The 27,464-nt window shown below is 45.8% G+C and overlaps 1 protein-coding gene across 2 annotated transcripts in view; it reads right to left on the reverse strand.

Annotated features, from left to right (window-relative positions):
• The window catches only part of ETS1 (ETS proto-oncogene 1, transcription factor), a 129,279-nt gene that overhangs the window by 72,838 nt on the left and 28,977 nt on the right, over positions 1-27,464 (reverse strand). For both annotated transcript variants that reach the window (XM_067039308.1, XM_067039309.1), the window contains exon 3: positions 26,892-27,036. In XM_067039308.1, the coding sequence (XP_066895409.1) occupies positions 26,892-27,036 (145 nt within the window). The remainder of the gene's footprint in view (positions 1-26,891; positions 27,037-27,464) is intronic.

Genomic DNA, 27,464 nt, shown 5'->3' on the forward strand with positions numbered 1-27,464 from the left:
TCCCACATGCCGTGGAGCAACTAAGCCCGTGAGCCATGGCCGCTAGGCCTGCGCGTCCGGAGCCTGTGCTCCGCAACGGGAGAGGCCACAGCAGTGAGAGGCCCGCATACCGCAAAAAAAAAAAAAAAAAAAAAAAAAAAAAAAAGAATTTATACGAATTCTCCGTTTGTTGATGCTAAATCTAGTAACAGAGGATGTGGGATGCAGAGCACTTTAAAGTCTCTTGCTGTTTCAAATCTCTTTTTGTATGTGTACTGTCCCGAAAAAAAGTGTGCCCAGAATCTAAGTTTCATAAATATGCAGGAACATAAATCCATAAAAACTACTCTAGGGTGTCCTGAGTAATTAGTCATATTTAGAATGTACTGAGCCCCAAATATGCCACTGATAGAACAACGACAGTTGAAAAACAATCTCAAGAAGGGATATGTCAACTTCTCCGGGATTACAGCTCCCAATTAACTCTCTGTTCTCCAGGGCCAAAGAGATGAAGCCGTCTTTAATTTACAAGAAGACAGCTGGGCTCACTAGGCACATTGCATCACCCCTTATGAAGGTGTCGGAATGTAGCGGATGGTGGAAGAGACCCCACTTCACATCTCATCTCTCTGGATTGGCTCCTGTACAACGAAAACCTTTCTCCCTTCACGTTGGCGAAGAGGAGAGAAGCAAATCCAGCATATGTGACGTGCAAGAAGGCGCCGTGTAATCAGTCGGGCCGGGGAAGTCCTTTCAAGCCTTGAGGGCTCGAGATGATGGGTAATGATAGGTAAGGTGGAGAAGGAAGAAAGTAGAAAACAGAGAAGTTGTTTCTTAATGGAAATGTATTTCATCAGATTGATCAGAAACATGTGTTTTCCCCAGACAGGGAGACCGTCTTGAAAGACTTCATCACACAAAGGCCTTGGGTGGAAGCAAGCACCACCAGGGACCTGCTGGGGAGGGGAGGGGAGGAGGAGGAAGGTCCAGCTGGTTGGGGAGCTGGCAGCAGAGTGTGGGAGGGAAACGCAAACGGCAAGCTGCTCTCTTGCGGCAGGTTCCCAGGAGAGGTCCCTTTCCAGGAATTAAAAAGTCTAAATAATGTTCAGAATTTTGAAAAATCAAAAAGATCATGGACTTTTCTTTCAGGGAACTCCACAACCTTGAAAGAGACCAGATGGCTGGCAACCACCGTTCCAGATCCAGGAAAGGCCCAGCAGGCACATATACTCCCCATTTTGATTGAGCTAACATTTTCTCTCCCGGAGAGTATTTTTTTAATTGAATGGAATGCAACTGAGGTGTGGAGATAAGGAGACAATTCCAAATAAATGTCCCTGCTTCCAAGGAGCCCATTTTTTTTTTTTTGCCAGATCAACTATCGGGCTTTGGTTTCCTAACTACAAGGAATGCTCTTAAACTCTAAAAGAACTGAGGAGGCAGGCGGGTAGAGCGGTTAAGAGCACAGCTTTGGCCGCAGGTGGACAAGAGTTTGAGTCAGCGTGGCCCCTCTCCAGCTGTCAGTCCCTTGGCCTCAGAAAGCCTCAGTTTCTTCATCTGTAAAATGGAGCTCATCATAGTGCCCAGCTCACAGAGCTGATCTGAGGATGGAATGAATTTGTGCCACGCCACGTGCACTGTGTCTAACGCAGAACGAGCACTCGACAGCGCTTCGCCGCTATTGATAATTTTAAAAATCGGAATCGTGACTTTGGATTTGGTGACCATAAAATTCTCACGGAAGTTAATCCAAGCTGTGGTAGATAGTGTTCTCACCAAGAGATGAGGACATGGTGGTCCCATGAAAGTCATGACATAATAATAAAGATAGTTTTAAGTCTGAGTATGTAAATTATACAGATCGGGACACCAGGCCCCTTGGATGAAAGGGAGTTGATTCCCATTCTATAGACATGAAATATGGTTATGGAAATTCTAAACATATGGTCACAGCTACATCACACACTAGCAGGGCAGAGAGGAAGGTACACCCTCTAGGACTCCTTCCGATACTGGGTTCTCCCCACTCTGGGTTGTATGTTTGATACCCATTCAATGATTTCATACAAACTGAGCAAAGTAAGATCCCAAGCAAACGGCCTCACTATTTGGCCGATCAGTTAGCTGATCACTAACTTAGCAGAATCTTACACACACCGTCCAGTACTTACCTTGGATCTTGCTGCTTGAAGCGTTCCCCAAACTAGCACCCCACCACCCCCTACGCACACACCGCTGCAAGTCACTTCACAGAAGTCTTTTCTTATGTTATCCCCTCTGTTACTGACAGCTAGAAGTTTCCTAACAACTTAACTTGTGCTGTAAACCTGAACCTCTAACCATCTCTAATTGTGCCATACCCATGCATTTTTAGCTATAGAATTCTGGGCCCAGGTAGCAGCCCTCCTCTGGGCTTGGACTTGCCTCCTGGCATTCAGATGGAGTGTTTTACTTGCTGGGTCACTACCTGTGCCGACCTGTTGAACGCCTAAAGAGAAGGTAGCCCACCCTGGCCCCTGGAGCTGCGAGCCAACAATACATTTTGCTATTTAGGGGCATCCGCTACATAATTCGTACTCTGGCATCGCCAATGCCTGGCATCTGGCCATGAAGACTGCCAGCATGGAACACACAGACTCTCCTTGCGAGTTGCCTGCCCCATTGGGCAAGATTAATGCCATATCACTGGGAAAGTGGACTTAATTGGATTTCTGAAAGTGTTAAGACACCCCACCTCAGCTCCAAGCTGATTAAAGGATGGCTTTGCCCTTTCCAACAAACATAGCAAATAAGTGATGGGGAAATACTCTAAAATGCACATGGCTGGGTCCTCTCACTCTCTCTCTCTCTCTCTCTTTTTTTTTTTTTTTTTCCTAGTGACTTTGGGGAGGTTTGGGCACAGATCCTGCATACACAATACTGTTCTTGTTCTTCTTTTCTCTACAGGGCAGCCTTGAATAGCTCTGTCTAAAATTATAAGCAGGGGCAGCCCTGGGCTCCAAGAGATCAGAGCCCTCATGCTGGGCCGGAACAAAGACCCTGCTTTTTCCCAACAATTAGCCCCGCAAAAAAGGACATCTATCTGCCTCTATTACAACCACCACGTGCCTTCAAGTCAGCCCATTGTAAAGCTAATTAAATAACACGCCTCTCTCCCCATGCAGGTCTCCTGATTAGCTTTCCTCCATCCAGAACCTCTGCAAAAGCGCCTAGAGATAGACAAGCTAATGTTCCACTTCTCCTACTGTTCCCCCATCTCAGATCGCTGGCCTTTGAAAAGCCACCGCATCAGTACTGCCGGGTTTGTTCAGGCTCCACATTCATCCAGAGCTCAGGCTTGAGTTATACTCAGCTTAAAGAAAGAGACAAATTTTAGATTATTTTGAAAATCAGGGACTTCCCCGGCAGTCCCGTGGTTAAGACTCCGCACTTCCACTTCCACTTCAGGGGGCTCAGGTTCAATCCCTGGGTCAGGGAACTAAGATCCCACATGCCCCGCGCCACAGCCAAAAACAAACAAACAAATAAATAAATAATTTGGGACGGCAACACTTCTGTCACAATGCAAAACCTCTGGTGGGAATCCACCCACATCGCAGTCTGGAAGTGCTACCCCAGCAGTGGAGCGTTTCCGAAGGACTTTTCGTGGAAGTCGAGGAGCCTCGGGAGGATGCGGCCAGGACATCCGCCCCGACCTGCGTGAAACAGAAGCACAAGCTTCTCAGAAAGACACTATATAGGAAAGCAGAGATACGAGCGAACATCTCAACCCATTTTTTTTTCAAGGCGATGTAGAAATAACAAATTCCTTCAAAGACTCTGGAGCGCTAGCTAACCAGATGAAATCCAAGCATGGGCCAAATGGCCCAAATTGGCCCCCGCCCATCTCTCAGACAGGTTTCACCTTCTTCCCCTGCTCTCCAACAGTCCTGGACTTGTTGGAATCCCTCGAACATGCCCAAGTGTTTCACCGTTTTGTGTACTTTTACAGGCCTTTCCCTTTCTGGAAAGCCCTGGTCCACCCGTCCCACTCAGGAAACATCAGGAAACAGCAGCAAACATCACACCTACCCTGCCCACCCTACCCCCCCCCCCCCCTGCAGGGCTCCTGGGTCTTTGGGATAAAATCAGGCACTTCCTCCTTTGCACTCTCACAACAAACTGACTTCAAGTCAGTGCCCACGGGCTTCTGACTAATCACTTACTACCTGGTTTAAAAAAAAAATCTCAGCCCGGGCTTCCCTGGTGGCGCAGTGGTTGGGAGTCCCCCTGCCGATGCAGAGGACACGGGTTCGTGCCCAGGTCCAGGAAGATCTCAGATGCCGCGGAGCGGCTGGGCCCGTGAACCACGGCCGCTGGGCCTAAGCGTCCGGAGCCTGTGCTCCGCAACGGGAGGCCACAACAGTGAGAGGCCCGCATACTACAAAATAATAATAATCATCATCATCTCAGCCCTTCAAGGTCAGGAATCGTATTCTACTCAAATTTTAATTTCCAGCTTAAAACACAGTGACTTGGACCTGGTGACATAGTAAATGCTTAATAAATGTTGAAAGAATAGATAACTGAATAAACGAATAAATGAATGAAATCATGAAGAAATGGAGGAGTGCCTAAAACAACCATTTGATATTAAAAGTGATCTGAGGGACTTCCCTGATGGCACAGTGGTTAAGACTCACGTGCCCACTGCAAGAGTCCCGGGTTCGATCCCTGGTCAGGGGACTAGATCCCACATGCATGCTGCAACCAAGAGCCTGTGAGCCACAACTAAGGAGCACACCTGCCGCAACTAAGAACCAGCCCGACCAAATAAATAAATAAAATATATATTTTTTAAAGTGATCTGAGATGGTAAAATCAGGCCCACTTCCAGCTTCACTATAGATGGCCCTGTGTGTGTAGAAAAGGGCTTTATTACCTTATGACATGGTTCTCCCCATTTGAAATTGTCCAATCTCATACACACACATACACACTTTTCAGACACAAAAGTTTTTTTAATAATAAAATGAAAGGAGGCCAGCCCTTTTCTAAATCTGTTTAATAGTTCTAGAGCTTAACTTTTCAAATCAACTCCAGTCTTTGAGGTTTGTAGCTCATTTAATCATCAGACCATACCAACCTTTCCCTCTAAGTGTTTTTAAGAAGAGTCACCAATCTTCTCAAATGTCCTATACAGATGAATGGATGGCTAAATTATAAAGTAACCCCATATACAATTTAAGTTTCCCATGTAATACTCATGGACCTCAAAATTAGCAGGAAAAAAAATTAAAGCACTTGGCAAAACACATTTTGAACTCTGCCAAATCCACAAACATTTAAAAACAGCCCAAGTCACTGAATGATTCCCACCCCTAAAACGTAAAACCTTTACAGTCACTCCCTGATGGTTCTTGTATAAATTCACTTCCATGCACAATGCCATTTGGGGTCAGTTCTTCCCTTGTTATTTTACCATCACAATCTCAACATTTAGAAAGATGCATTTTTCTAATATTTGAGGGTGCCTTCTATATAGAGAGAGAAAGCAAGGGGATAAAGACACGGAGAAAGATTCCATGATCTTACAGCAATGAGTAATCATATCAGCGAGTACAGAACCTCCAACCTAAGACCAAGGGAGAAAACACTGCCATCCCTTTGGCAGCCACTTTGTTCTGGCAAGCCTCCTACTTGCTAAAGTGGAATGCCCACTTTATAATGATCATAATGGATTGAAAGCTGTGAAATTAGATTTCGGCTGGCAATAAGCTCTTTAGTACTTGCCTTTACCACAGTGAGCCTCCATCCTCAGGTCTTGCCTTAAGGAAGACTCATCCAAGACCTCTAAGATTTGTATAAAGTAGGATAATAAATGAAAGCAAATTGATCTGCATTTTTATAGCGATCTTTCTCCTCAACGTACCACTTAGTATGAGTACAAAGCAGCCACTGAGTGTCGAGAGTGTAAAAATCCCACCTGTTAATTTATCGAGGACAGATCAAATAAACTACATGGCAGAAATAAACGGCTAACAGCAAAGATAAATAGAAAACATAGTAGAAAGAGAAGAATGGTTGGAAATGGACGTAGGTGTGAATGCCATAGCATTAATCAAATAGAACTATCAGATGTATATAATCAATGCACTTTAATCAAAGAATAGGAACATATGGAAAGAAATATGTATTGTAAATATGACTACTGTGAGGAAGCTATTGGGTACAAGAATTAAGTACAATGGCTAAACACAATATTATTAAGGTCTTAGAAAATAGCATACATTCTGTGTGATAGCAATCGCTGCTTTCTAACTCCAGTTGTGGTTTGGAGCAATATTAAGACGCAAAATATAGACAAATCAAAACACACAAGGAACCTCTTATTTGGAGCACGAAGAGCTTGGAAGTGACCGTTGGGAGAAGCTGTGTTGATAGCTCATATCAATACATTCCAGTTAGCAGGTTATTTAAGCAATGACTTCAGGGTAAGCTGGCTATGTAATTCTGCAAATGGGGTCCCTCAGAAGAGCAACTAGGAGATATCCCTTTCACACTATCTTCATAGAGTTTGGGTCATTTTAAGTCCTTTATGTGCCAAACCTCAGAATTAAATGTGAGTAAGCACGGTTCCTTTCCTCTGGTTGAAATAACAGCAACATTTTACCTTATAGCCTGGAAGGTCACTTCCACCAACACCTCACAGCACCTCTGAGAAATGTCCAAGAGGAGGGCAAGCCTCCTGGCCCTCAGCGTACAGCATCTGTCCAGGGTATAGAGACTTTCCTAGTCTGCATGATTCTGATCCAAGTCAGCTGTGCAAAATACTTTAGGCACACATTCATGCAACTCTTTCAGATTATTCCTACGTCCCGAATTACTCTCCTCTATCACTCGGGGACTTTCAAATGTGGTTTTGTCCTGCCAAGTCCTTTGTCATCATTTGTTGGATTTCTTATTAGACCTTTTATCACTTACATATCACAAACCGAGTCATCATTTTCCCACCAAGAAAGTGTGTGTAGGGGGAGAAGGAGGGAAGGCGTGGTGCAGGGAGAGAAGCCAATTCATGCATTAATTCCTACCCATCTCCACTCGAAATCGAAATACGTGAAGCTGTCATTGGGAGGAGGATACAGCAGGACTCCCAGTGATGCATCTTCCTGAACTCAAGGATGCACCAGAGGAGGAATGAGATCAGGATTGGGGACTAAGGGGAAGTGGAGGATGGCGTCAGCTCCCTTCCTGCGGGAACTACGGGGCGAGGGAAACTGACAAGAGGATTCCTGCACCCAGAACGTTCCAGTCGACCTCCCATCTCCTTGCAGCTACAGCAGGAAAATGTGGGGACGCATTAGCAATAAGAGCAGCTGGTCACAAAACACATATTTCTAATAGTTTTTTTCCCCACTTATATATGTTTATTGGGATTTTATAATAACACGTTCCCGTGGAGACTTCATGACAAGCAGTACGTGCGATCACAAACAGTACACCCTGGGAGATATTCCACTGTTGTAAAGTCACAGACCCCAAATTCTTCACCAAAGGCAAATGAGCACTGGAAAGAAGGGAGAAAGAGAAAAGAGATGGGGGAGAGGATGTGGGGGTGATTTCAGGTCTTCTGTGTATTGACACCTCCAATATTACAGGTGTTAATACAGTAGAAATACAGGCTTCTACTTCCCTGGGCTTCACAGTGGTTATTCCTTCAAGATGCCCAGATTGAACATATTTATTTGGTTAAAAGTCTTTTGTATCGTCAACTCTGTAAGTTCAGGGTGTTCTCCAGACAACTGTTAGTAACTTTGTTAGAAACTTATCAAACATAAGACCAAAAGGATGAAATAGAAATATTGATGTCTTGGCAAACACACTTGCATTAAGTTGAGATTTGTACAATTAATTCATAAAACCATGATGACTTTTTCCTTTAAAAGTCTGCTGATTTTTTTTTTTCTTCTTGGAGTTAAAATACACTAAGTAACTTCAAAATTAAATACCATTTGTCTTGGTTTAACTGTAACACGGGAGGTCAGGGAAAGGTGTTACGTTCCTATTTAGAGAAGTGGAAATTGATAAGCATTTTAGCATAACTAGATTTTCAGATTTTGCATTCTTCACAAATTGCACACAGAGTGGCTGCCTTCTGTTTCTTATTCCTGGTTACGATGACTTCACATAACTTGCTCAAGTCCCAGCATGGTGTGGAATACTAGGCTACAGAGCCAGGCTGACCGGAGCTCAGATTCAGGGTCTATAACTTACTAACAGTGTAATTTTTGGCAAAGTTACTTCAACTATGTAAAGCTCAGCTTCCTCATCTACGAAACGGAGCGAATAATAACTCACAGGGTGTTTTGGTAAGATTTAAATAAGATAACATATGTAAAATATTTGACAGTATCTGGCTCAAAATAAACAATAAATGGCAATTTGGGGTATTTTTTAGGTTCAAAAAAATCACATTTCAAACCAGACTTAGAACTCTGGTATCCTAACCCACCAAGTTCACTATAAATCAAAAAAATACAGGGCTTCCCTGGTGGCGCAGTGGTTGAGAGTCCGCCTGCCGATGCGGGGGACGCGGGTTCGTGCCCTGGTCCGGGAGGATCCCACGTGCCGCAGAGCGGCTGGGCCCGTGAGCCATGGCCGCTGAGCCTGCGCGTCCGGAGCCTGTGCTCCGCAACGGGAGAGGCCACAACGGTGAGAGGCCCGCGTACCGCAAAAAAAAAAAAAAAAAAAAAAAAATACTGATTGATCATAGTGAACAATGTTGGAAAAAACCACTTAATACAAATGTTTATTATTTATTTATTTATTTATTTATTTTTGGCTGTGTTAGGTCTTCGTTGCCGCACGTGGGCTTTCTCTGGTTGTGGTAAGTGGGGGCTACTCTCCCTCGCAGTGCGCGGGCCTCTCATTGTGATGGCTTCTCTTGTTGCGGAACACGGGCTCTAGCTGTGTGCGCTTCAGTAGTTGTGGCTCGCAGGCTCAGTAGTTGTGGTGCACGGGCTTAATTGCTCCGCGGCATGTGGGATCTTCCCGGACCACAGATCGAACCCGCGTCCCCTGCATTGGCAGGTGGATTCTTAACCACTGCACCACCAGGGAAGCCCTACAAATTATTATTTATGCCACAGATTAATAAGACAGTTCATAAACATAGGTGGCCTATGTATTTTAAATTTATGAGAGGGCCAAGACATTGAGAAAAGAAAAATCTTTTAACATATAGTGCTGGGACAATAAGATATATATGCAAAAGAAAAAAATCGGATCCCTTATTCACACTATGCACAAAAATGAACTCAAAGTGATCCTAGATATAAACCTAAGAGCTAAAGCTATAAAACTCGTACAAGAAAGCATAAATCTTCATAACATTGCATTAGGCAATGATTTCTTAGATATGACACCAAAAGCACAAACAACAACAAAATGAAACAAACAAACAAAATAGATAAATTGGGCTAATCATAACTAAAAACTTACATGCTGCGAATTATAACATCAAGAAAGTCAAAAGACAACTCATACTAGTGGAGAAAATATTTGCAAATCATATATATATATATATATATATATATATATATACGTGATAAGGAACTTATGTCCAAATTACATGAAAAACTCAATAGTAGAAAGGCAACTCAATTAAAAAACGGGCAAAGATTTGGATAGACATTTCTCCAGAGAAGATAAACAAATGGCCAATAAGCATATGAATAAGCGTTCCAGATCATCAGTCATTAAGGAAACACAAATCAAAACCACAATGAGATACTACTTCATACCCGCTATGAGATCTAACCAAAAAACAGACAGTAACAAGTCCAGGTGAGGATATGTCATTATTGGAACCCTTGTATATTGCTGGTGGGAATGTAAAATGGCGCAGCCAGTTTGAAAAATGGTTTGTCAGTTCCACAAATAGTTAAACATAGAGTTACCATACAACCCAGCAATTCCACTTCTAGGCAAAAATCCAAGAGAAATGAAAACATGTTCACGCAAAAACTTACACATGAATGCTCATAGCAGGATTATTTCTAACAGATACAAAGTGCCAACAAATGTCCATCAAATGATGGACATGTAAGTTGTGACATGTCCATATAACAGAAGAGCATTCAGTGATTAAAAAAGAATGAAGTATTGATATATGCTGCAACATGGATGAACCTTGAAAATAGTGAAAGAATCAGTCACTAAAGCTCCCATATGGTATGATTCCATTTACAAGAGAAGTCCAGAAGGGCACATTTTAAAAGACAAACTTTGACCAGTGGTTACTAGGGCATGGGGGGCGGGTGGAGGAGAGGGAGGAGGGAGAATAGGACTTACTGCTAATGCGTATAAGGTTTCTTTTAGGAGGGGCAGAAATGTTTTAGAATTAAATTATGGTGATAATTGCACAATACTGTGAATATATTTTTTAAAAACCCTTCAATTTTACACTTTAAATGGGTGAATTGTATTGCGTAATGAATTATATCTCAGTGAAGCTTATTTTAATAAAGTTGTTTAAAAAAGAAAAAAAAAAACAAACAAACAACTGTGCTTTTCCAGAGGTGAAGCAAGACGAATAAAAGAAAGAGAAAGAAGTTCCAATCATCCAGTAAGTCTGCCCAGTGGAGTCTGTGAACATCATCCCAAGACCATATGCTGAACCAAAGTTCAGTGGAAAAACATCTAACATTTCTGTGACCTTCTTTTCTAAACTTCCTAAGTGGCTTAAAGAGAGGCTGCCCGGGAAACTCCAAATGGAACCTAAAAATATTATCTCCTGGCTTTATAAACATCGGTAACGCTAATGAAGTAGGAGCAGCAGACCCAGGGAATGGAACGTTTCACTCAGGTTGGGAAGCCCGAGTAGAGGATAAACTCATCTCTGGAGGCAGGCAGATTAGGGCCAGGGAGGTGAAAATCAACAGAGGGGAACGCAGGCGAGAGTAACAAGGGACCAGGATACATAAAGCAGAACAAGAGTGGCCACTGTTCTAAACATCAGTAAAACAACCCCTTTTCAAATTGAATCCTGTCCTGCTGACCAAGTTTGGACAAATGAATGAACCTCAAGATGAATTCCCCCCTCACCACCTTCCCTTTCACTCAGTTTGGAAAGAGGCCCCGGGGGGAGCCCGGCCGTGCTGGTCTCTCCTTACCTGGAGTCTGCAGCAAAAATACCGTCCTTACCATCTCCACTCCTCGCAGGCTCACCCGACTGCCAGGCAGGCGTAGCTGTGTCTGCCTTAGCTCCCCACCAAGGCTGGGCTGATGCTCCCTGAAGACAAGTGTGCCACCCTACTTTGTGGCCCGATATACCATGCAGAACAAGAGCTCAATATGTATATGTGCTGATTGATGAAGGACAGAATAGAAGGTCTCTAGCCACAGTAAACTTAGCCCCTAACCCAGTCCCAAACTTTGAATTATTTCTGATCCACGTGCCTAGCAAGCCACCAACCACCAGCCCCCCACACAAGCTGTGGTGAGTTTGGACGAGCAGGATACAGATATTGATCAACCCTCTGCTCCATGGCAAGTATTAGGCTCAGTACTGGGGACACAGGAATAAATGGTAAAGTCCCTCGACCTTAGAAGGGGAAGAGCCGGAACACAAAGGGCCTTCTGGGACAATGCTGGAATTTTCCTTTGAAGGGTTTGGGGGAGGTTTCATTGTTTTTTAATTTAGCGACTTAATTGATTTTAAAATCCTGGGTAGTTTTCACAATCATCCTGACAGATGAATTTAATAAGCCTGGTCTCTTTACCCAACAGACCTGAATTGAGTACCTGTGACAGTTCAGGCCCTCTGCCACGGCCTATGAACACGACAAGGACAATGTCCTACCCTCAAGGAGCATGTAGACTCACAGGGAAAACAAAAATCAGTGACTGCAACACAGTGTGATGATCTCAACAACAAAGTGTTAGCTCACCAATACTGGGACCTGAACCAAGGTACTGACAATAATAAGAGAGAAGATGGGATAAATTCAGGAGATATTTAGAAGATAAAGTTGACAGACTTGGTCATCTACTGTTTTTCTCTCCCGAGAGTTTCCCCCTCTTCTTCCAGAACGGTACCCCTACCCCTCCCAGCTCCCCTCTACTAAAGCAAGGACATGAGCTAAAGAAAGAGGAGAAGAAGGAAGGGAAGGAGGAGGAAGGGGGGGGGAGGGGGAGGAGGAGGGGGAAGAGGGAGAGGGAGAGGAGGAAAGGGGAATTGACAAGATTATTTGATTGTCTAGAGTTCCCCAGACTGGCTCTTCTACTGGATGTCTCAGTTCTATAACTCAATAAATCCCCTTCTGAAATTGGATAGTTAAGAGTGTTTGGGACTGACATGTCCACACTGCTGTATTTAAAACGGATCACCAACAGGGACCTACTGCATTACACAGGGAACGCTGCTCAATATTATGTAACAACCTAAATGGGAAAAGAATTTGAAAAAGAATAGCTACATGTATCTGTATAGCTGAATCACTTTGCTGTACACCTGAAACTAACACAACATTGTTAATCAACTCTACTCCAACGTAAAATAAAAAGTTAAAAACTAGAATAAAATAAAGCCAGTTGAGCCAGGTTTCTGCCACTTGCAAACAAAAAGAGCCTTGACCGACGCAAGGCTTAAGGCACAAAGCAGGGAGGGGATACTAACTCCCCGTTTTTCCAGCCGGGTGATTGGTAGAGGACGTGACACTGGGGTAGAGGGTGAAGACAGGCTTCCTACAGAGGCAGAGGAGTAAGAGATAAGCCCAGTGGTAACTGAGATACCTGTGTGATATCCAGGTGAACCGGTCACAGAGAAAATATCCCCGGAAGAGACTTCAATGTGTTAACCATTAGTGATGCAACTAAACTGCCTCCCCCTCCCCTCCCGACAAGTCTTTGATTTACACATTTTCTTTAAAGAGATGTATTATTTTTATAGTGATTATTACAACAAAATAAACAAAGCCTGGTATACACGCACGTGGCAAAATACAGGTCCACAGCCGGGAAGAGGGAAAAGATTAGGTGTTTTAAAGCAAGGGAAACAGCATAGATTCGCTGTTGCCTTTCCAGCAGATCTTTCCCATCCATTAGAGCAGGGGAAGAAAGATTCATTCCCGCCTGCCCACCCTGCCACAGACTTTGGGAAATTGGGGAAGCGGAGGGCATAAGGGATCAAAGTGGGAGAAATTCAGAATTACGTTTCAAACGCTCTGTCCTCTTCTGTTCCTATCTGGCCTACTCTTACCCATTTCATAGCATCCTGAAACATTCCCTTGAACTTCTCTCAAAAGGTTCAAAATCTGTGTCTTATGTGATAGAAGCAGAAAGATAATAAAAAATTACTTCAACTACTTCTGAAATCTCCTGAAGGATATTTGAGGGGAGAGGCCATTTGCAAAGTCCTTTAATAATAGATCTCAGAGTTAAATTTCACCATGGCTAATCTAAATCCCTTTTCTTCCCATGTTTTTCCCCTTTTTCTTGGATTTCAATGGATCTAAAGAATAGCTGGTAACTCCACGATGATACTTTAAGAACAGTTAAGGCTACGCTAGTATTTAATCTTAATCAATTTTATACTTAGTTCCAATTCACTGATTACCTGAAGCTCAGTGTCTACGGAAGGCAATGAAAAATTTGAAGAGGAAAAGTAATTCAAGCAAGGGAAGATGAGTGGATAGTCCGTGAAACACTCAATGTGCTAGCAACAGTAAGGTCAAATATGTCCTAATTGTGGAAACCGCCCTCAACGTGACAAGAAAGCGGTCTTCTTTGTGTCTTTTACACTTTAAAGTTTTTAAGTGCTCCTTGATATAAAAATAGGTAGAGAACGAAACAAGGGTTCCTTCAATGCCATTAAAAACTTGTGAGATCAGGAAGGAATTTTGAAAGGGCAGATGGAAAAGTGATTAATTGTTACTAAAAAAATATATGGAATTTCCCGCCTCCATAGCCCAGCGAGTAGGTCTGGGAGATGCAGGCGGCCCTGGGGAAATGTGGATGAACGTACAGAGGCTGGAGGTCTGGTCCCTGAGCCCCTCACCCCTGCCTTTCCCAGCTCTGCTCAGACATTTCCATCGCATTCTTCTTCTCCGAGGCTCTCCCTGCCATCTCCTGAGCAGCAGCCCTGCATCACATTGAGTTTAAAATAAAGAAATGCTTTTCCTAAAGAATTCGCACACAAATAATCTCATTACCCCAGTGCTTAGGTTTATACAGCAGACGTTTTCTGCCAGGGAAAAAAAAAAAAAAAAAAAAAAAAAAGCACTCCGCTCACTCACATGGAACAGCTGTGAGGAGAGAAATGGTATTTAATTCATTGTGAAATATTCAACAATGGCTCCACTACACTTTTGAAAGCCTTTTGATAGTAAAACCCACAGAGAACAGCCCATCCTGTACGCTGAAAGGCAGCTTCCCCACAATTAGTCTCTCTATTCAGAGGTCCGAGGAGTCTGTGTAAACTTCAGCACGTGCTGCCTGCACTGTGGAGAGCTTCAAGGGTATAACCTTTCAGAAACTTCTCAGGGTTGAGCTGGGCTCAGCGACTCAGCTGGCTGATGGAGGGGGCAAGGGGCAAAGGAAGTGCCATGCTTCGGTGACAGACCCAAAGTGAATGCCAGCAGAGGAAACCATTCTCCACGGCAGCTCTGCCGATGACCTTGCTCCTTCATGCCCTTAAGGAACCAATGTGGAACCAAGAGAAACCAGAGAGAAGGTCCAAAAAGTAGACCACAGAGGCTCATTTCCTCTATTTCACCTCTGCAAGGTTTTTAAGGGTCTCTAGTTTGTGAGGAAATTAGGAAAGCGTATATTATCCTATAGGGTGGACATCAGCCACTAAGGCAACGATGTAGACTTTAAAAAAAAAAAAAATGTGTGGGCAGCAAAGTTTGTACAATGCTTAAGAGCATGGGCTTTGAAGGAAGATCCCAGTTTGACTGACCCTCTCCCCACCTCCCAGAATTATAGTTAGACTTGTGGAGGAAGGAACTCTCTGAGCCTCATTCATCTCATCTGTAAAATGGGAATAATATCGCCCTCTTAGGAATATTGTAAGAGTCAAAGAGACCACACGTGTGTGATCCTTAGCCTAGAGAAAGTATTTCATGAACGGCAATTATTCTACCTCTCGCGTTGTTCTAGAAAAAGGCAGACCTTCTCCTGGGCTTCCTACAAGAAGATTATTTAAAACTGAAGAAGAATGGAATAGGAACTATCTTTACTCTACATTTTTAATTTTTTAATTGATTGGCAGATAAGCAACAAGGCAGAGAGATAAGCACAGATATCTAACTGAAAATTCTGAGGGATCTGAACCATGCTGGAAACAAAACAAAACAAAACTACCACTAAACGTCAACCAAACTTTGCACCACGGTAGGCTGGTTTTATTGTTTAGGAACTTTAAACTCAAATTTCTCAAAGCACAAAGTACTGATGAAATGCCTGAATATTCTGGATCTGGTTGAAGGAAACACGACAACTTTTCTGTAATTTCCAATCTTTACTCAACAGACCAGGAACAGGCTACAGACATTTCAGCCACTTTCATTGTACAACCCAACATTCAGCCTATCAACGGGATGCAGGCCATAGGCCTGCTCAGTTAAGAATGTCCATCTTTACTGACCAAAGGAGGAAACGCTGAGCCATCACTGGGCAGCTCCAAATAGCTGACCAGCGTGGGGTAATGAGTTAGTTTGTGGCAGCAGATATAACAGCCAATGGTTCCAAGAGAAGGTAAAGAACGGAAGTCAGAGCTAAGACTCCAAAGGACGGCCAGCATCAGACGCAGTGGTTAGGGGAGTGAAGGATCTCTACGTGCTGCGGTGGCTTCTGCCCCCATTGTGGGAGGGGTGTTGGCTCTGGATTTCCATCCCCCTTCAGAGGCACCGTCCCTACCGCTCATTTCTCCCCACTGCATGAGACAGCGATGCTGGGAAAATCTCTCATTGACTGGCTAGTCCGTGAGAAGCAGATCACAGTGTGATGTTCCTGTGCTGCTCTGAAGGGGCCCAAGGGCTCTGCCCCATCCTGCCTCCACCTCCCAGTAGAGACCACAGGTCCCTACCCTTCATGGGCGTTTGGAGAGATCATTCTGAGTGTGAGATAAAGGGAGATGTTGAAAAGGAAACAGGAGAGAAGTGGCCGGACTTCAGACAAGGCGTCCGTGCCCAATGCCTCCGAGACAATGGGATGGAAACAGTTTCCAGATTTAAAGACAATCTCTTGGGACTGACCAGAGTGGTGAGAAGGGATTGAGAGGAAGGAAGCTTTACAAGTGGATTCAACCCAGTTCAACAAAATATGCTTGGCATACTCGCTAAGTACAACATGCTAAGTGCTGCCAGGGAGTACAAAGGTACCTTTCCCTCTGTAGTTCTTAACTTCCTGGGGATGTCAGACCACTTGAGAATCAGAGGAAAGCTACAGACCCTTAGAAACATCGTTGCACACAGTTTCAGAGGGGACGCCACATTTCTGAAAGTCATCTGCATCAAGCACCCCTGCTCTCTATGAGAATCTGCAGGCCTGAGACTCAGCAGCAAGTTGTCAGGGTTGATAAAAAAACATGCCTGACGCAGGTAAGAAATCAAGTGACAACTGCAAAGGCAACTAGAACCCCGGTTCTGGGCTTCCCTGGTGGCGCAGTGGTTGAGAGTCCGCCTGCCGATACAGGAGACACGGGTTCGTGCCCTGGTCCGGGAAGATCCCACATGCCACGGAGCAACTAAGCCCGTGAGCCATGGCCGCTGGGCCTGCGCGTCCGGAGCCTGTGCTCCGCAACGGGAGAGGCCACGGCAGTGAGAGGCCCACATACCGCAAAAAAAAAAAAAAAAAAGAACCCCGGTTCTGTGGATATTGAAATCACTGGGGTCTGTTTCTTAAGGTCCACTTCAGCAAGTCTGAGGAGGTATGGAAAAGCCTGGTAAAAACAACTTCAGGAATTGGTAGCTTTGTTTTTTGCTTTTTTTTAAAGATTTTTTTGATGTGGACCATTTTTAAAGTTTTTATTGAATTTGTTACAATATTGCTTCTATTTAATGTTTTTGGTTTTTTGGCCCGGAGGCATGTGGGATCTTAGCTCCCCAACCAGGAATCGAACCTGCACCCCCTGCATTGGAAGGCCAAGGCTTAACCACTGGTCCACCAGGGAAGTCCCCTGTTTTGTTTTTTTTTTAAATGCCCGCTGCAAGGATGAACAGAGGTTCTGAAGGTCTGTTTTCTTAAATAGCAAAAAAGTCCAAAAGAGTCAAACGTTTATGTGGAGGTGCTGGGTGCATCTAACTGGGCTGTGCAGGAACCCAGTGGAGGAAGGGTCCCCATTCCTCATCCTCACGGTGAAGGGGGGCGGGGGGGCTGGGGAACGGTCAGCTGACTATACCATGGTATGGAGGCAGGGTCAGAACCGAAGCTGACGGGCCTCTCGCGCTGGCAGCCTCCGAGAGAGCCAAAGGTTGCCCTATACATCAGTGGGAAGGTAATTTCTCTGAGTGCAATTAGGTCCCATGTTTGACTTATGACCTCTGGCCCATGCGATATTTACGATCTCCAGACAGGCAGCAAGGGGGCGAGTGAGTGAAGATGGAAGCTGAAGGCATTGACTAGGGGACAGAAGGAAGGAAGAAGGAAGGAAAGGGGGGAGGGCGGAGGGCGGAACCTGATCGGTTTAAAGTCATCTATGAAATCATGAATTGCGAGCCATGCTTTGGTGCTTGCCACGTTCAGTACGGTTTCCTGTCCCTCACCGTAATTCTGTAAGGCAGGCACCATTGTATCACACATGAGGACGCTGAGACCCAGAAGGGGTCAGTGATGTGGCCGGGCGAAAACCTCGGCCCAGACGAGTCTCAGCCGAGTCTCGGCCACGGCCGTGCTCGTTTCCCAGCGGTATCCGTGCGCACGTGCGCGCCGGGTACAGCGTCGTCTCCCTGAGCCCCCCCCTCATCGATCTCCCCAACCCATCCGGACCTCCATCCAGCCTCTTGCAAAACGGAATCTACGCCCAGAATCTCTTCAGTTCCAACCGTCTCTTTCTCAAGCTCGGCTCGGGGCAGATGCGCTACCCACGACGGAATGGAAAGGCCGTGCGCTGCTCGCGGCTCTCCTCCCCGCCTGGACCGGGATCTTGCAGCCCGTCCTCCCAGACGCCCTGCCTCCCTCCGGGCGGGCCCTGCCTGCGCCCGCCTCGCTGGCAGCGCCGGGGTTAAACCGCCGGCCTGCGGAGCAATGATTTCTGTTTTATTTCAGCAGGGGAAGTGTGTGCCGGCCTGATTAGCCCGATGGTTTCCTCTTTTCCCATAACCTCCAGACCCCCACGGCCCAAGTGTTTACTCTCTGAAATAAAAAATCTGCTGGTGTTTTTCTTTTTGTGTGCTCGTGTATTTTGGGAGGATTGCAGAGGAGGAAGGCCGGGAGGGGGTGAGGCGCGCGGAGGCGGTGGGAGGGGCGCCTCCCCTCGTCCCTCCTCCACCGCGCCTCTCCCAGCTGCAGGCTGGGGCTGAGACCCCTGGCCGCAGCGCAGGAAAGAAACTTATTAATGAGGGAGCTGGGTCTCCTGCTTCAGCAGCTATAAACACAGCGAACATCTGGAGAGAGGGAGAGTCGGCGGCCAGACGCTGAGAACAACAGAGGCTGCCTCTGCGCATCCCTCCCCCCTCCCCCCGCCGGACTGCGGCCCCCGCTCCCTCACCCACCAGCGCTGCATTCACCGAGGGCGGCTGAGGGCGGACTGACGCCAGGCGGCTTCCACCAGGGTCCCCAGCCCCCAATACCCCCGCCGAGTTTCTAAGAGGGGTCAGACCGCTTGAATCAAATAAGAACTCCGTGCCCCGGGGACCTTTTCCCAACTCGGACCAAATATTTGTGGTTTGCAAAAGTTAAGAGAACTTTTTTCTCCCCAGCCCCCTGGGACTTCCAGCGCAATGCTGTTACTTCCTAGGATTTTTGAGAAACGGCACTGGAGGCCTGCCAGCTGAGAGCTCGCATCCTCTTTGTAACTCACCGACCGCGGCCCCGGTTTCTCCCACTCGGTTACCTTCCCTCCCGCGGAGCTACAGAGGTGATTTACATTTGTGAAGGTCTGTACAGTCCTTCCTACTCGGTGCTGCTGGAATCCCTCCCGAGAGACACAGGTCTCTAACCCTCAGCTTGTCTCTCTGGTCCTCACCCGGCCCCCTTCTCCTTTCACTGGTAAAATGGGACACAAGGGAAGGTAAAATTGGCAGGTGTCAGAAAAGCAGTCTGCGGCAGGGTGTGCGTGGGCAGGACTCCTGAGATGAGGGTGGGACACCAGGTTTCCTGGGTCACTTAAATTCACACTCAGATCATGGTGAAAGGAAAAGGTAGCATCTACTGATCACCTGCTATAAGGCCCTTTGAATTACAGCACCCCATTTAATAGCACAAGAACTTCTTGAAATAAGTGTAAGGATCCCACCTGTTAAAGGTGAGGGGACAAGATCCCAGGTGAGTTCTTGCTCTTTCCACCACGCCCCCTAACCCTTTGCTAGAACCCAATACCCATCAGCTTATACTCAAAAACTTATACTGGGGCTTCCCTGGTGGCACAGTGGTTGAGAGTCCGCCTGCCAACGCAGGGGACACGGGTTCGATCCCTGGTCCGGGAGGATCCCACATGCGACGGAGCGACTAAGCCTCTGCACCACAACTACTGTGACTGCGCTCTAGAGAGCCCGCGAGCCACAACGGCGTGAAGCCCGCTTGCCTAGAGCCCATACTATGCAACAAGAGTAGCCCCCACTCGTCGTAACTAGAGAGAGCCCGCGCACAGCGATGAAAACGCAATGCAGCCAAAAACAAATAAATAAATAAATTTTAAAAAACCTAATACTGAAAGTGATTGTAATCTGAATATGAAATAGGGTAGGCTGGAAAGCTACCGAGGCGGTGGTGGAGGAGTGGAATAGGATGGATACGACAGTGTAACATTGGCAAATAGGAGCAAATTTAATCCACAGCCAGAGAAACATCCTTCACTTATGGAGAAATGGTTCAGGCTTTTGTAGAAATCTCATGGTCAGAAGAACAAAATGATAGAGCAAGGGCGTAGGCTAGTTTTTGTACACAGATGCTCTTCGTTATGCACTACTAGGGCGAGGCAGATCTGTGGCTCTTCCCCCAGCCTCTCTTCCTTGCAGTCTTTGGTCCTCTCGGAGGTGGGATGCGGGTCAGGAGAGGGTTTCCCGCATTAAGCTTCCATCAGCGCCGTCCCCTGGAGGCTGCTTGTCAGGGCAGCTCGGCCCCAACGGGAGCCTCGCGTGAAACGCTGAAACCTAAGACAGGGCCACAGTTTCCCCCTTCTAAACACAACTACCAAGTCCGATTCTGAGAACGTCGAAATTTTCCCTGAGAGGAACGGTCCCCATTACAACATCCCAAAGGCGCGCGCGCACACACACACACGCACGCGCACACACACACACACACACACGTGCACGCACACGCGCACACACACACACACACACACAATCAGAACTGTTCTGAAGAACAGAGAACCTGGAACAGGTCCTTTCGAAAAGGAAAACATACCCCGAATGAGGAAAGAACAGATATGTGCAGCAGACAAAGTTTAAGAAGCCTTTTTTTTTTTTTTTTAACCGCAGGGCCGTCTAAGATGGTCAGCTGAAAGAACAAGGCTGCTAGAAGAATAAACATTTCAGAGCAAGGTGAATCTCCATTTAACAAGCCTCTCTGGCATCCCCTCAATGTTCTCAACACTTAAAAGCCAAATCAGAGGCATCTGTTTTTCCTGCTGAAACTTCCCACCTGGTTGTCGATGGCCCTTTCCAAACATTGGCCCGGGTTTGATCTCTCCCAGCCGCCTGGCCGTCTGGCCTGCGAGAGACCATGAACTCGGACTCTCAATACATCTCCCACTTGAACTTCCACAGTTGACTTGGGAAAGACACTCTTTTGTTCTACAACTTTGCTAGTAAATTTCTTTTAGAAATTGTAAATACTGTCGTGAGAGCCCAAGTCACCCCAAACTCTATCTCATAAAGAAGTGGGATATTTCATCTAGGACCCATGTCTCCTCATCATGTAAATATAGCCTCACATACACATCTGAATAAAAGTTGCCGAGACACAGGGCACGAAGCTTCCCCTTTCTCTATCTTCTCCGTTTCCAGTGCCTGGCACCGGCCACCCAGAATGTTCATCCCATCAAGGGATCACTTTCGGATTCAATGATACCCGGACATTTTTGGACTCTCAGGCACTTTGGGACAGTAAGTTACAATGGCGAACGTTCATATCGTGCTTGCTTAGTGACGGCACTGCTTGACGCTTGATATACATTAACTTAGTGGTTCTCAATGTGTGGTCTTCAGACCAGCAGCAGCCATAGCACCACCTGAGAACTTGGTGAGAAATGCAAATTTTGAGCCTTACCCTAGACTCAGTGAATCAGAAACCGTGGGGATAGAACCCCACAACCTGCATTTTAACAAGCCCTCCGGTGACTCTGACACACTTGGAAACACTGGTTTAGAGGAGGAGACTGAAGTACAGAGATAAAGTTAGTTGTCTAAGGTAACACAGCTAGGAAGGGCTGATGGACAAGCCCAGTCGATCTGGTTCCAGAGGCTGGAGTCTTCACCGTAGACTGTGTAGACTTCCTCCCTCACGAAGAATGAGGAGTATGAATGTGGGTAGCTGAGATTTTCACTGTGACCCATGACAAAAACATTCCAAACTGCATGATACAAGAAGAAAAAAATGTATTGTCTTGCTTCTCAAATCAAGGACCACGGTAACGAGACCATAGGTTCAGTCCCACGAGGGTAAGTTGGGTTTACCGTGTTCTGAAGCGGCAGACTGCTTTCCAATTCTAAGCAACTATTTTGCAAAAGTGAACTTTGGTCAAAGAGCACCTCTGTAAGTTTAGCTGTTTCAAGACAGATCCATCCCTGAAATGAAAACTGCTCTGACAGTCTATCACTCCGAAAGTGTGTCACAGGTTCTGATACACACTCCTGTCATTCACGTTCATCCCAGCTATGAGGTTAAAGTCAAGTATGGACAGCTATCAGTGGATGGGATGGACTGCGGTCGTGTGGCCGGCCGCTCAGACGGCTCTCTGATGTCGCTCTTCTGCTTCCCTGTGGAAAGCAGGCATTGCATGACTCCAGCTGGGTCTGGGCGCCCCTCTGAGCTCCCTGCCTCTGTCTGAAAATAGTTTGTCATCTACTCCATCCCTTCCCTGGGGCCGCGGATAAGAACTAGTCTTGACAGTTAATGGTAGTGAAATTCTGGTGAGCTCCTGGAGATGAGGAACAAGAGACTGACATTTTAATACAATGCTTCTTGCTATGATGATTGAGAGAAAGGGCTGAGGTTGGGGGACAAGACAGAGGAAGGGAACAGAGGGGGAGGCAGGGCCAGTGGACTCCACTCTAGTCAGACTATACACAGCAACAGCCATTTCAGCCGTGTCTCGTGTAAGGGGCTCCATTGATTCATGAGTCTCCCCGACAGAGGGATGAGGAGAGGCTTAGAACAGAAAGAGCCCATTCATTCATGCAGAACCCCTCTCTCCGTCCCCATTGGCTCTCGCTAATGGCTCCAGGCTGATCCGGAGGAGGGGGAAGAGGCGAGCCGGAGGGGGAAGAAATGAAAGAAAATGATGATTACAAGATTGTGATGAAGAAATGTACAGCTGCACAGGCAATTGCATGCAAATGCGGCTTCCTTTTTTAGCCGGAGAGTTAATGTCCTCAGATTCATCTCTTTTTCTCTTTCATGCTATCCTCCCCTCCCCTTCTTTCCCCTTCCCATTCATCTTTCACTCTGTCTTCCTTGTATCCTCCATCTCTCTACTAATGCCCACTTTTTCTTTTCTGTCCATTTCCACCCACCATTTCTTGCCTCCTCAGAACCAGCTATTCTGGCCGACCGATTATCGACTAGTCTTGAGTAGTCTGTCCTACTTGCGCCTGGTAACCTCGCCCCCACTCACGTTCTCTCTCAGCTCTATTCTCTCTGCCCCCTCCCTCCCTCCAGCCCTCTCCTCCCTCTCAGCCTCAGTCCCTTCAGGGAACAAGAACAGCATTCAGAGGAAGGACCTTAATCCTCGATGGCCCCTCCTGCCGGGTATTCCAGGCACTGACAGATGTGTGGTCCTTACAAAAGAAGCGCCTTCATCCCTTCTGAGAGCACAGACGTGAGATGGAAGCAGGGCTGGGGGTGGCCAGGAGGACAGGAAGGAAACTGAAGTTATAAATAGGATAAAAGAAGATGACAAGACTGGAGAGTATTTTTTTCTCTCTTTTCTTCTTACTCAACACATCTCCAAGGAAATGCGCTGCAGCTGGAGAAATCATCGATTGGTCTGTGTCTTCATCTTCCTTCTCTGAAACCCCAAGATCTCCTTCCAGAGGACACCCATCACTGAGGAGGACTGGACCACAGCCCAGAAATAATCATTGCAACCCCTTCCCCCTTCGTCTGGACAGCTCAAGAGGCAAAGGAGGGGCTGGGGAAAGCTAAAGGTTCTTGCAAGGTATTTCCATCAGAAGAAGCCTAGGACAGAGAGAACTACAGACATCACGTTTGCCACCGCAGCACCACTCCCCCATGGAAGCTTGCTAGCATTTCTAAGCTGCAGTTGGTGCCAACCCAGGTCATTTTAGAGCTGGTTATTATGTGCCCTCATCTTCCCATCCTACCCAAGAAGCATCAGGCTGGGTGACCCCGGCTTCCTCCTTCTTGAAGAAGTAAACTGTGGAAAGTAGGCTCTATTACACGACTATCAGTCCTTGCATTTTAAAACAGCTTCCTCCTGAGGTTCTTAAAATTCTTTACAGACACTGTGTCTCATTGGTCCTGAAATAAAAACTCTTTTACCTTTGAGAACCTTGACAAGGAGGAGAACGAAAAATCTTCTTCACTTGGGAATTTATGTATCAATACTTCTTAGCTAAAAAAGAGATGAGCCAAGACCTTTTGCTATGAAAATGAGAATTCTGATCCTGAGGCTACGGGTGAGCATGGAGATGACCTCAGCTACTAATAACATGTATTAATAAGATGTAGTAAGATGTAAATTGGTAGCTACAGAAGCACCATCCAGAGCTGAAAGCGTTAAGGCAAGGGAGCTTTAATCTCTGTTGCACCGGGAGATATAAGACTTCAAAGCCTAGTGGCATGAGCTTAATTATCAAAAAAACAAACAACCCAATCCCAAAATGGGCAAAAGACCTAAACAGACATTTCTCCAAAGAAGATATACAGATTGCCAACAGACACATGAAAGGATGCTCAACATCACTAATCATTAGAGAAATGCAAACCCAAACTACAATGAGGTATCACCTCACACAGGTCAGATTGGCCATCATCAAAAAATCTAGAAACAATAAATGCTGGAGAGGGTGTGGAGAAAAGGGAACCCTCCGGCACTGTTGGTGGGAATGTAAACTGATACAGCCACTATGGAGAACAGTATGGAGGTTCCTTAAAAAACTACAAATAGAACTACCATACGACCCCGCAATCCCACTACTGGGCATATACCCTGAGAAAACCATAATTCAAAAAGAGTCATGTACCACAATGTTCACTGCAGCTCTCTTTACAATAGCCAGGACGTGGAAGCAACTTAAGCGTCCATCGACAGATGAATGGATAAAGAAGATGTGGCACATATATACAATGGAATATTACTCAGCCATAAAAAGAAACAAAACTGAGTTATTTGTAGTGAGGTGGATGGACCTAGAGTCTGCCATACAGAGTGAAGTAAGTCAGAAAGAGAAAAACAAATACCGTATGCTAACACATATATATGGAATCTAAAAAAAAAAAAAAAAATGGTTCTGAAGAACCTAGAGGCAGGACAGGAATAAAGAAGGACTCAGACGTAGAGAATGGACTTGAGGACACGGGGAGGGGGAAGGGTAAGCTGGGATGAAGTGAGAGAGTGGCATGGACATATAGACACTACCAAACGTAAAATAGCTAGCTAGTGCGAAGCAGCCGCATAGCACAGGGAGATCAGCTTGGTGCTTTGCGACCACCCAGAGGGGTGGGATAGGGAGGGTGGGAGGGAGACGCAAGAGGGAGGAGATATGGGGATCTATGTATATGTATAGCTGATTCACTTTGTTATTCAGCAGCAACTAACACACAATTGTAAAGCAATTACAGTCCAATAAAGATGTTAAAAAATAAATAAAAGAAGATAATTACTGATTTTTTTCAAAAAGGCTAGTGGCATGAATAGGATTCATGCTTATACAAAAAAAAAATCTACATTTTGTTTAGTATTTTAAAGGATCAGCTTTTTCATCTGTTAAAATTTTAAGTCCTTAAGTCTAACCTGTGAACAGCTACAAAATCCTCTCTGCCGCCTCATGAAATGGGTAGATAGCCGAGACCTTTGTATTTATGCTTGGGGGAACTGAGATGCCAGGCAGAAAGTGGCAGCATAAATGTTATCCTGTCTGAGATCCAAGATAGTAGCAAAGAATACCTCCAAGATCAAGGGCTATTGAGTCAAGACAATACGGAACACAGGAGTCGATTTCATTCTGCCCCGGAGAAGCAGACTCCCATGCTTCTCAGCCTCCAGCAAGCACTACAGCATCTCACTCTGTGTCTGTCTATTTTCAGTGAAATATACAGCATGGACAACAAAGCAAACAGTTTCTTTATGTCTCCACTATTATAAAAGAAGCTTACCATATTGTTTTATAGGGTACAGAAATACTGAACCAAAAAAATTGCACTGAAGTTAGTTTCCAGTGGCTTTTCCCTATGTACTTCATCAGAATGAGATGTTTTCAATCTGTAAGAGTTACGAAATGTCTTATGCTAAGAATTCATCCTGGGAGAAAAAAACACTGGCTTTTTGGTACTTGGATATATTATCATACCCGGCTCTCATGAAACACTGAACTTCATGTTCAATGAAGAATGTTCATGTTCAATCAAGAATCAATCATTTCAGAAGCCCTCAATTTATTATTTACATTTTGTATTAAAAATAAACCAAAAGGGGGGCTTCCCTGGTGGCACAGTGGTTGAGAGTCCGCCTGCCGATGCAGGGGACACGGGTTCGTGCCCCAGTCCGGGAAGACCCCACGTGCTGCGGAGCGGCTGGGCCCGTGAGCCACAACTACTGAGCCTGCGCGTCCGGAGCCTGTGCTCCGCCACGGGAGAGGCCACAACAGTGAGAGGCCCGAGTAACGCAAAAAAAAAAAAAAAAAAAAAAAAAAGCTGTCAGGTAAGCAAGGGCTAATGGAATTTGTGAGAAAACCAGTGACTCTGGCAAAATAGAATGGGAGGAAGGATTTTGAACTTGTCCAGTCCTTGGGAGAGTGGCTTCTGTTCACCAGAAGTCAGCACCATGACCCGCAGGTGGGGAGTGAAGGGAATTCCGAGAGGAGCTTCTGTGAGGAAGGGTTGAAGAGAGAGAAAGGGGACGCGGGAAAAGAAGACAGATGCAGGCGGGCCTGGGCAGAGCAGGAGAGGATGACGGAAAGAGAAGACGAATGGAAGAAAGTACGTCCTGTAAGAAGGCTGACTAGGTCACACGCCCTCTGTCTATCCGTCCTACTTCATGACTGCAAACCTTCTAGGTCCTTTGTCAACAGCCAGGCTGAAGTGGATAAGGCCCGGGACAGGCACGGTGGAGAGAACTATTTACAAAACGAAGACCTAAAGCAACGTCGCGTGGGCCCATTCCTAGAGTTTAGCCTTCCTGTCCCTGGAGAATAAAGTCACTCAACGTGACTGGAAAGTCCTGGGACTTTCCATAGCACGAGAGCATCCGGAACCCACGTGAGCCAGGGCAGCTGTGACAGCAGAGGATGCAGGACGCAGCCCTCCTCCAGTTGCCGTTGTCCTTCAACTCCACCCTCAGTCTCAGCGTCCGTGGATGTTCCTACCTGAGCCGCAGTGTTCGAGACCGGTGGGCACTTCTTGAGTGGTCATCTCATCCCAGAAAGGGTAGCAAACTCTTGGCGGGTGATAAGCGGGCTGGAACCCACAGGCCATTCGAGGATCTTCGTAAGAGCTGAGGGGTCCCTGCCTCTGTGGCCGGGGAAAAAAAGGAAATATATTAAGCTTCCCTAATGGAGCAGCAACTTCATATCATCCGTAAGTAGGGATCATCCAGAGATGATAACAGAATAGAACTCACGATTCATCACCATTCCCCATCCAAAAAAGAAAACACACACACACAGGGAATAGGAAAGGTTTCTGACTTAGACTGTGTATACATTTATTTTCATCCATTTCCCCAAGCGTTTGAAGAATTTTTTAAATTTTCAAATAAGGACCCATGGTTAATAGCAAGGCAGAATCTTGGTCATCTTTACACAATCCTAGCTTTCTTTTTTTTTAATGTAACCTTACCCTATAAAAACGCCATGAAAGGATATTCTTATGAGACATTCCATTATCATAGAACCAATAAGTGACAAATGCCAAAGGAAACACACAAAAATGGACCTAAA

This window comes from Kogia breviceps, chromosome 7 (assembly GCF_026419965.1).
Source record: "Kogia breviceps isolate mKogBre1 chromosome 7, mKogBre1 haplotype 1, whole genome shotgun sequence".
In the NCBI taxonomy this organism is placed as follows: domain Eukaryota; kingdom Metazoa; phylum Chordata; class Mammalia; order Artiodactyla; family Physeteridae; genus Kogia; species Kogia breviceps.